Source organism: Diachasmimorpha longicaudata, chromosome 13 (genome assembly GCF_034640455.1).
Source record: "Diachasmimorpha longicaudata isolate KC_UGA_2023 chromosome 13, iyDiaLong2, whole genome shotgun sequence".
NCBI classification, from domain to species: Eukaryota; Metazoa; Arthropoda; class Insecta; order Hymenoptera; family Braconidae; genus Diachasmimorpha; species Diachasmimorpha longicaudata.
In genome coordinates, this window is record NC_087237.1 from 6,050,957 (window position 1) to 6,061,413 (window position 10,457).

The window sequence follows — 10,457 nt, forward strand, 5'->3', positions numbered from 1 at the left end:
TATATTTCCTGGACTTTTCTATTTATTACAGGATTTGTTCACAATTTTTTCTGTTTCAGTTTATGATTTAATTTTTCTTTCTTCTTTACTCATCAGTGATGGCATTGACAGTGGTGGTATTGTCATTAATTAATGTACCATTAATCAGTGACGGTCTATCAATCAGTGAAAACACTGTCAAGCCCATTGGAACTTGTAAAAAATAAAAAAACATCGTAAAAAAATTCTCATTCGTTTCAAAAAATTGAAAGTGCATTTACACTCCAAAAACTCACAAAAAAAATTCTACTATCCCCATAAAGTTCTCCAAAATGTGTGACGATTTACTGAAAAACAAAAAGCCAAATCGCAAGAACGAGATTCGTAAAGCTCATGTAGTCCGAATATCGGAGCTGGTGTACCGATTTCTCCACGAAATCTCCAACTCCAATTACCGCAGAAAGCGCATAACCGCAGTAGAAAATTTCCGAAAGCTGAATCCAGCCTGGCATCGTCGAAACAAACGCCCATAATCCCCGAGGAAAGCATTTCCTGCTTTTTAAATTTCCGAAAGTTCACAACAGTCGTTGACAGAGTCCCTTTAACTCCATGGATACCCCCCTTTAAATTTCCTAACCTCGTTTTATGTAACATCACAACATATGACAATTACCTGAAGCTTTCGGTCCTCCAGAGAGTGGAAAAATCGTGGAAACCGAGGTCTCAGTGGTAATTCGCGTTGGTAACGCGAGGGAGTACGTGGGGATTGTCATTTGAATGTTGTGAGGGTGGACAATTGATACTGTTGATTAGCCGGATCAGTGCTGATTAGAATGGCTGCTATTTCTTCCTTCAGTGCTTTGCAAATTGCACGTAAGTAAAAATACATGAATTGTTTAGAAACCCACTGGGATATTTTGAGTTTCACACTTCATTTCATTGACCAGAGAAGAAAACTGTCCTGTCGTTGGCTCCAGTTGCCCTCCAGCACTGTCAGTACTCCGATCTACCTCGAATAATAAAAAATCCAACGACCGTGTCTTTGAAGAGAGGAACAGGTGGAAGAAGTTCATTCAATGGCATCGTCTGCACTGTCTTCGGTAACACTGGCTTCCTGGGGCGCTACCTTTGTAATCGATTGGGGAAAATTGGCACCCAGGTATGTCAAATGAATAATATTATTCGCTGGCTTGGGGGTAGAATCCCCGAGGATGTCCTGACACCTGCCATAACCTATCAATTATTCCAAAGATGGAATTTTCTGTCATTAACCGCAGTTGTCGAGAATGAGTTCAATTGTATTCTTTCAACAGATCATTTTGCCCTATCGAGGCGACCACTATGGCTCTATGCGCCTAAAACTCACTGGAGACCTGGGGCAAGTTCTGTTTCACCCCTTCCAGCTCACCGATGAGGATTCAATCAGAAAGTGCATCAAGTACTCGAACGTCGTGATTAATCTGATTGGACGTGACTGGGAGACGAAGAACTTCAAGTTCGATGATGTTCATGTTCATGGAGCGAGGAGACTTGCCAGGTTGGCGAAGGAAGCTGGGGTCGAAAGGTTTATTCATGTCTCAGCCCTCAGTTGCAGCCCAAATCCCGAGGTGAATTCGTTAAAAGTGTCGATTTTTCTCGACAAATCTTTTTCATGTAGACTATTAACGCTCCCAAATGGATAATAATTATTATGGGGCAATTTCGTTTCACATTTCCACAGCCCATCCTCCTGCCAAAGGGCTCAGGGTTCTTCAGGTCGAAGTGGGAGGGTGAACAAGCCGTGAAGGCCGAATTCCCAGAGGCCACCATCGTCAGACCTGCGACGATCTATGGGCAGGAGGACAGGTGGATCAATGTTTACTGTACGTTCCCGAGAAGGCACTTGAGGTAATTATTTTCACCTCATTATGTCCCTGAATTGTTTAATCTTGACAATAAAATAAAATCGATAGAATAAAAAAATCAGAATAGACGTAAATGTTCATGATTTTTTTTTATTGATCCGTTTTTGTTGTTAGGGAATGTTCATTGATATTTGTCTCTGATCCTCTTCTTTGAGAATTATTTAATACTTAATAATGCAACGTCAATCTCAGGGGCACTCCTTTGTGGAAAAAGGGTGAGAAAACCGAAAAGCAACCGATTTGGGTTGGCGACGTGGCTGCTGGAATCACTGCCCTAGTGCGAGACCCATCGACGGCTGGAAAAACTTATCAATTTGCTGGGTAATCTCTCCCCTCCTCTCTCTCTGACAAAAATAATCGCTCGAATAATTCTACGTTTCATTGTTGCAGTCCTCAGCGATACAAACTTGCAGACCTCGTCGACTGGATGAACTTCATGATCAGAAGAGAAGCGGTAGAATATGGATACAGGAGATTGGACCTTAAGAACTGCCCCTTTTTCAAATTAAAAGTCAATCTGTTTGAGGGTCTGAGCCCAGGATACCCAGTGGGAAATCTCCACTGGGATGGCTTGGAGAAGGTACTCAAAATATCGAATCAATGCATTTATTAATTATCATGGACATAATTGTTCATTTCCTCAGACATAAAAAAAAATGTAATTGTTCATTTCCTCAGACATAAAAAAAAATGTCATTCATTTTTTATTTCCCTAGGAACACACATCCGACATTCTCGTCCCCGAGCTCCCAACCCTGGAGGACATCGGCATTTCCCCCTGCACAATGGAGTCGCGAATAGCCTGGGAGTTGAGACCTTTCAAGCAAATGGCTTTCTACACGGAGAGCATCGGTGAATTCCAAGACCCCAAGCCACCAAAGCCCATCAACGTGAGCCCAGCTTAACAAAGCAACTGTAATAACAAAATAAAGTCAAAAATTTACGAATCATCATGATTGTAGTCAGAATAAAGGTCAATCTGCACCTTCTGGTGGGGTTGTTACAACTGCTACCTTATTATTACTCTTTGTTTATAAATCATTGAAGAAAATTTGTAGCGACACTTGCGATCGGAGTTTATGTAATATATCAGCGAGTTGCGAAGATGAATTACATCATTTATTTCTTCCCTATCCTTACTTTTACAATTTTAATTTATTCGGTGACGTATTTATGCTCTGGTTACTTTTTTTATTGGCTCATTAGTCCTTTTCAATAAAAGGAAATCCTACACCACAATTCAGGTCTTAGTCCTGTAGTAGCTGTCACGACAAAAGATAACGAGCAAGACCGAGTAATCAGTGACGCGCGAGGCGTTCACCACCTGACAAATATACAATCTACCAAACTCAAGATCCACCGACAACTACCGTGCGCATATTTGCACTCGGATAATTGTCAAGTTCTTATCAGACTTCTCCCCATCTTCAGTGCGCAAGTATAAATCGGGCGAATGCGAGAGCCCCTGTTAAAGAACTACTGCACATTCAAAACTCAAATTCCTGAATCGAGGAGGACTGAGCTAATCACTGTTCCACGATTAAGCATTAAAAACGGCGAAAATAATGTGCATTCTGTTTATTTATCGGAATCCAAACGCAACTGGGAAGGATTATCGTTTGATTGTTGCAACAAATAGAGATGAGAATTATCAGAGACCGACGAGGGCCGCGTATTACTGGGAAAATCATCCTGATTGTCTAGGAGGTAAATTGAAATGTGGAAAAAAAAGTCAATTAATAAATATTTTGAAGACCATTTTATTGTTCAAAAGACATTTAGTTAATGACGAGAGGATTTTTACAAATGGAAAAAATATTTTTGATACAAAATTGTTGAGTTCTGGATGTTCAGGTAATTAAGTAAATTGGAATTGAAATTTTTCTTAATAATTTTACATATTTGTTGGTCTTGGGAAAACACGGTTTTAAGGTTAAACGGGGCGGGGGGAGGAGGATTATTATATTAGAGAGAGGGGGAAGCATTCGCGTTAATTAATTTTCGGTTTCTCAGGGACTGACGAAGAGCCGACGAAGGAGGGAGGCACCTGGCTCGCGATTTCAACGAAAGGCCGCGGCGGGGTACTTCTGAATCTATCTGAGCCACCCAGTGACGATCAGGGCGCGGCAGACACTCTGAAGAAGGGCCGTGGCTTCCTCGTGACGAACTACGTTGTCTCGAGGGAGAGTACGGAGAGCTACTTGAGCAATTTGTACGAGGAAAACAGGAAGTTCAATACGTACAATCCGTACACGCTAGTTCTTCTTGATTTGAGGTACACAAAATGGGAATTGATTAATTTTCAGTCGAATTCTGATTCTGATAACGATTTATATTTTTCGGCGAATAGTTCTTTCGGTACAAAAACAATTCGTCTCTTTTATTGATTACAAAATATTACAAAAAGAAGAGACCTCTCTCTCAGCTAATTATATTTCTAAAGATCTCCAGAGTCAGAAATCATTTAACAATAATAATTCATCCTCTTTTCGGATGTAAATTATTTTTTTCCAGAACAGCTGACGTCAGCTTCTTAAGCAGTTCCAGGACCTGCAAAGGGCCGGAACTCTCCGTAACCGATACAATTCTGGGTTTCGGTAACACATCAGTGGAGACGCCTTACAAAAAAGTGATACATGGAAAGGAACAATTCAGGAAAATCATCGACGACTCCAAAGATGTTCAGGAGAAGGTGCTCATTGAGAAGCTCATCCAGTTCCTCAAGTCGAACGAGCAGTGAGTAGACCAAACACAATGAAATAAGACATACAACGGAATAATTGGGCCATTTTGCCCGAAATTTAGGCATTTACCGGACGATGTAATGGAGGAGATCCACCAGGAAGAGAGCGAAGCTCTCTGCTCGATATTTGTGCGGTCAGAGGGGCGTAATTATGGTACGAGAACACACACTGTGATACTTGTAGACGCATCAGACAGAGTCACATTTGTCGAGGAGACTATGAACGAGGATAAAACGTGGAGTCGTCAGCATTTTATTACATCTCTCGAATGACATTGTTTAATTAAGAAATGGGGGGGGGGGTCTATCGAGCATTATCTCGATGGGTTTCCCATGTTCCGCAATGAAAAATATTTTATAATCTCAAATATTTATGTAAATGTCAAATATTTTATGTAAAATAATTTTTAACAGCCGAAATAAAAAAACATTTGTGAAGAGAGCTTTTGATCTCGATTAAGTATTATATACATCGAATAATTAATTAATAAGTTCCTCTATTTTTCTGCTCTTTAAGACTGTTTAGCTTTTTCCATATGTTTTTAATTGTAAGTTGTAAAGGCTCCAGGCCTAAGGAAAGTTAATTTAAATTGTGTTCGAAAGATAATCCCCTCACATCTTAAACCGTCAACTCAAACTAGAGATTACTAATTTCGACGTCTGAGTACCCTCCACTTATACCCAAAGAAATATTTTACAAAACGTCGAAAATTAGCTATCAATAGACCCATCTTTAGTATCACTGATATCATCATCGTCTTCAAGGATATCAGACTCTGACTCATCTCCACTCGACACATTGTTATCAGCGCTGATGTCTGGAATGGTGGGCTCTTCAGAAGTTGTCGAATTCTGCAACAAAATAAATAATTATTCTGCAATCATTTAAAAAAATTTTTCATTCTTCATTAACTGTATGATTTGTCCCTCATTTTTAAAGCAACAATGAACCTCAATGGCAACTTTGGAGAATAAATAAATAAATATTTTTTTATATTAAACAAATTCCACAAACTTGAGAGAGAATTTCTTGTCCATCCAAATTCTTATTCACGAGATTTCCCATCCAGAAAGCAGTGGAGCTATTGTTCAGAACAAGCATCCCCTTGACACTGTACACCAACTGCTCGAGAATAATCTTGGCCGTTGGAATGAGCTTGGTCAGAGCCATATCCTTCCTCTCAGTGCTGTGACAGCAGACAGCATTGAGATACCTCGTACCCATCTGCATCATCTTGAGAATGCCCGTGACCTCCTCAGGTTGATACCTGAGATTGTGCTCCAGCGTGTGCATTCCCACGTTGAGAAGCATCTTCAGGATATTCGGCATGAGTCTGAGGTAACTAAGCAGAGTCCCCCGAGTGGGAATGGTCTTGCAGACTTTCACCAACACCTGGACATTCTTTCCAACAGCCTTCCAGACCTGGAGTTTCTGCACTTCCCCCTGGGCATCTGCCAATGAGACCTTTGCCCCTTTGAAAAGCCCTTCCAGGAGCTTTTGGAAGAGATAATGGAAGTTTCCCCGGTTGATCGTTGGGAGTTTTGTTAGTTTATCAGTGGTTCTCTCCATTTTTTCCACCTAATTCGAAGCAAATTGTTGCAGAGTAAATTTATAGTAAATTTTTAGTGCATTAAAGAGAAATTCAGTAATATATTTCTTCCTGAAGAGCTAAAAAATAAAGTCTGACCTCTTCTGGAAGCCACTCAAGAGTCTCAGAAACCGTTCTCAAAGCATTCGGCTCATGATCCATCCAGTCCTTTAGCAGCCCAATTACAGCGGCTTTGTAAAGGCTCCCCAGGTGTTTGTCATCAGCCCACTCTACGCACAAAAATGTATAAGCCATCTTGGCTTGCCTGTCCTTCTGCTCTCGAGTGAAGGTCTCCGAGTGTTTCATCAAAGTTTTGCACACGTTGACAAGAGCATGAGCCACAGGAATTTGCCTGGCGACATCGATCAGAGTCTCAAAGTAGTCGTAAGCCGCAGCCACCAGTTCCCTCGAGTACTTGAGATTTCTGTTAGCTTCATCCGCCTGTCCAGCGAGAACCCTGAGCCCTGCCCTGAGGAGTCCCCAATGTGTGGCGGAGTCGAAACCCTTCCAGTTGAAGATTTTACCGAGTAACGAAAGAATGAGCCAGACGGCCTGCTTCTGCTGGATATCATCGTCATTCCTCAATTCGTTAACCAAGTGATTCAGCTTCGTCATGATCTTGGGAAGCAGCTCCACGAGTTGCTTGATGAAGTTCTGATTGGCGATGCTGTCGTCGTCCAGCATCGAGGACAATTCCTTGACGATGAAGCAAACGTGTCTTGGAGTCAAGTCGCTGCTGATCTCGGCGTCCAGGAAGTGGACGATAGTGGCATCGAGTCTTCTGAAGTACATGGGGTTCTTGATGGTCATGAGGGAGCCATTCTCCCAAGACTCCCACTCAGGAATGGTCCCAGCAGCTGTTGTATTCTTATCAGAATCCTTCTTCTTACCAGCCTTTTTACCTACCTGGAGGAAATGTAGTACATGCATATTATTTTTTTTATTGTTTCCTTTTCTTTTTGTATCTTAAATAAAAGAATATCAAACTTTTTTCTCCATTCGATTGAACGCTGGGGGTGGAAACTTGTGGAAGTAGCAGGGAGGTGGCTGATACCTGGGCTCGGCCAGAGGTAGTAAACTGCTGAGTTCCCCCTGCAGCAACATGAGATCATCCAGCCTCTGCACAACCTGCTTCTTCATCAACGATCCCTCCTCAGTGATGTAAGCACTGATCAATTCCCTGTACCAGTTGATACAGTAGAACATTAGATCCAGAGTCCTTGTGTCAGGAATATCCATATCCTTGGGCATCATAATGCCAGTCCCCAGGACAGCGCTCACCTCGTCTAGATCATGATTTTCACTGATGTGAACATACCCAATCCTCACAAGTCTGAATAAACAAGGAGCAATCGCCGCGTACTTGCTATCTCCAAAGTGAATGAACATGTCAGGATCAGAGCTATCATCCTGGGTAGTATTCAAACAAAAACGGGGGACCAGATCTCCTCGATAAGTCTCTCTCTCGGTCATGTAATTGCTGACGAGTGTATCCTCGCAGGCAGTGGTCAGTTCCTTGACGAAATCGTGATTTATGCTTCTGTCGTTGGCTATGATCTGTCCTATTTTGTCGTAAAACAGGGCTTTACCCCGGGGACAGTCTCTCGTGCTGACCTCGAGCTTCTTCAGGATCTCCCCAGCCACACCGAAATCCTCCTGATTCCTCACCAAATGCTTTATCGCCATCACTGCAGCCACGACCCCCTTGCACTTGATCATAGCATCAGTATTCGACAGCTGCTTCTGAAGGAGAATGAACAGGTCGTCCCTGAGTGCCTCCGAACTATTGGAGCTTCCACAGAGGGCGTAGAGCAGATCGTTCATGGTCCCCACCTCCTCCAAATCGAACTTATCGATCTTCTCCATGAGTACTGTCAGCTCATTGCAATGCCTCTGCAGCTGATCCTTCTCATCAGGATTTTCTGTCATCTTGCAGAGAACCGAGAGGGCGTGCTTAGCAGTATGATCATTGTTTCCCATCAGCAGTATCAATTTATTGATTATCTCGGTCTGCAGGAGGTAGACCTTGCTATGCGCCATAAACTGATACCTAAACCATTCGCTGGCGAAGTTCACAAAGGTCTGATCTTCGGACTTGAGGAGACCACTGGCGAGGTTTAGGGCTGTTACCTGGAAGTCCTTCGCGACCTGTTCGTAATCACGATAGAAAGAGGACAGAAGACTTGCCCTGTAGTACCCAGTCTTGACGTGTTTCCTGAAGACATTCTCAGCGAACTTCTTCTTCAAAGTGTCCCTGCACAGCACCAGCACCATAACCAGCTCCAGGGCCTTCGGTTTATCGTTGGAGACTTCTGCGACGATGTTCAGAGCTGCCTTAGCCGCTGTCTTCGTCATGATAAACGTCATCTTGAGAGCATTGACAACCATCATCTGACTCGTGAAGTACTCCTCAGCATTCGTATTCTCATTTGGCTGAAGCTCCAGGTCCCTCACGACCCTGAGGACCTTTTGATACACCTCGACATTGGGACACTCGTAAAGGCAGAACTTCACCATTGAAGGAATTTCGGAAATTTCAGCGCTCTCCTGCATAATCAGCAAGACTTTATTTCTCAACTCCTCGAGGTACTCCTTCCCCAGTGTCAGGCCGGTAATGCATCCCAGGATAACCCCCTTGAGGTCACTGTCAGTCTCCATGAGTTTGCAGAGTATGTCAGCAATTCCCTGATGATGAGAATCAGTCACGATGTCAGGGAGAAAGGCAATGAGCTCTCGCTGGAACCATCCCGGAGAGGACTCCAGCAGTTCCTCGAAACTGGTTGTCATAGCGTCAGCGTCCGCCACGATCTCCAGGAACCGCAATTGGGAGAGGAGAGTAAATGCCCAGGGAACGTTTTCCAAAGATTCCGCACAGAGTACCTCCTCGTTCAGGCGTCGTAAGAGAGAGCTGAGGACCTCAGTCTGGATGAGAGGGACTTGGAGAAGGATCCTGGCTAGAGATGCATTATTCAAGGACGCCAGTGTCTCCTGCTCCATCACTGTGGGGTTGAGGTACTTCTTGATGGTACCGACATCTTCTAAACTCTTCTCCCAGTCATCAATTACGGCGGCCTTCGTGAATTCCCCACTGGAGAGGACCTCCTGAATTTTCTTCACGACTCTAGCTGGGTTCGCTGATATCGAGTACTGATCCTCGCTCTCCAGGGAAGGCTTGATCCCAGACTTGTCCAGAAATTTCTCCAGAAGTGTTTTCTCTCGTTGAATGGGGAGTTCCTCATCTGAATCGTCTGATAGAATTGCCCTGGCGGTTCGGGACTTGGAAATAGACATTTGATTCTCTTTGTCACTCTCTGGAGGCGACAGACGTTTGAACGACCTGTGGTCGCGACTTTTCAAGGGTGAGGGTTTCTGGGAGAATGTCTCATGGAGTCTCAAGGATTTTGATGGAGTGACCCGTCTGCTGGACAGCTGGGAAGGCACCTGAGAGCTTACCCTCGGATTTTCTCGTCTCTCAGGCACCTGGGGAACTTCCCTTCGCTTCTCCCTTCCTTGTGACACCTGGGGAATCTCTTTCGGATTCATTCGGGCTTCGGACGCGATTCCCCCACGTCTGGAGCTGGACCTGCCTAATTGGGACGCTCTCTCCATATCTTGGGCAAGTTGATGTTTCTCCACATCCCTCTCTAGCTTCGGGATCTTCGAGGGAAAACTTGATTCACCCGTCTGCCTCGGCCGCTTCTGGCTGGTCGGAGAGTTCTCGTCAGTAGACGTTGGAGTCTGCGTTCGCTTCCTGAGGAGCTCTAGACTTGACTGTCTCTGCGAGGATGTGGTTGTTCGATGGGATGAACTGAACATGTCCACCGATTCTGGGGCCTCAGAGGTGGTCGAGGTCGAGGGAGGTAGAAGGCTCTGGTGGAGGCCTCGGTTCGGCTTGAGTCTGCGTCGATCCATCCTCGTGATAGTCGTGGGATTTAGTAGTTTTTTAAATATTTATTTTTAATAGTAGAAGTATCCTTCAGTTCTGATTGTTATTATTTATTATCTCATTTCATATAGAGTGCAACAAGCACCTGCCAAAACAACTATTATTTCTTGAAATATTGCATTACTTTATTTTTTACTCCATTTCTGACGAATCGTTTTGTCGATCCTGCAATGAACACACCGCGAAAACTGGCCAAAAGTTTATCAAATAATAAATAACAATAAACATGTTCTATCTCGTCTCCCTCGATCAAAGAGGATGTACTAAAGTGGCGGCTCAGTTCTGGCGGTTTGACG

At 43.7% G+C, this 10,457-nt stretch overlaps 3 protein-coding genes across 3 annotated transcripts; 2 read left to right on the forward strand and 1 right to left on the reverse strand.

Annotated features, from left to right (window-relative positions):
• Positions 1–641: 641 nt before the first annotated feature.
• LOC135168847 (NADH dehydrogenase [ubiquinone] 1 alpha subcomplex subunit 9, mitochondrial) lies at positions 642–2,993 on the forward strand. Its single transcript, XM_064133439.1, has 7 exons — positions 642–852; positions 927–1,138; positions 1,293–1,586; positions 1,700–1,866; positions 2,076–2,204; positions 2,274–2,463; positions 2,600–2,993. Exons 1-7 carry the CDS (start codon positions 813–815, stop codon positions 2,786–2,788), a joined length of 1,221 nt encoding a protein of 406 aa, XP_063989509.1. The 5' UTR covers positions 642–812; the 3' UTR covers positions 2,789–2,993.
• A 148-nt stretch (positions 2,994–3,141) lies between these two features.
• LOC135168867 (transport and Golgi organization 2 homolog) lies at positions 3,142–4,899 on the forward strand. The gene is made up of 4 exons (XM_064133470.1): positions 3,142–3,590; positions 3,897–4,158; positions 4,398–4,619; positions 4,689–4,899. Exons 1-4 carry the CDS (start codon positions 3,449–3,451, stop codon positions 4,897–4,899), a joined length of 837 nt encoding a protein of 278 aa, XP_063989540.1. The 5' UTR covers positions 3,142–3,448.
• On the reverse strand, positions 4,195–10,439 carry LOC135168796 (Fanconi anemia group D2 protein homolog). Its single transcript, XM_064133328.1, has 4 exons — positions 7,203–10,439; positions 6,315–7,121; positions 5,642–6,205; positions 4,195–5,478 (listed from the first exon to the last, which is right to left on the reverse strand). The coding sequence occupies exons 1-4, from the start codon at positions 10,125–10,127 to the stop codon at positions 5,338–5,340; spliced, it is 4,437 nt and encodes a 1,478-aa protein (XP_063989398.1). The 5' UTR covers positions 10,128–10,439; the 3' UTR covers positions 4,195–5,337.
• Positions 10,440–10,457: the final 18 nt, after the last annotated feature.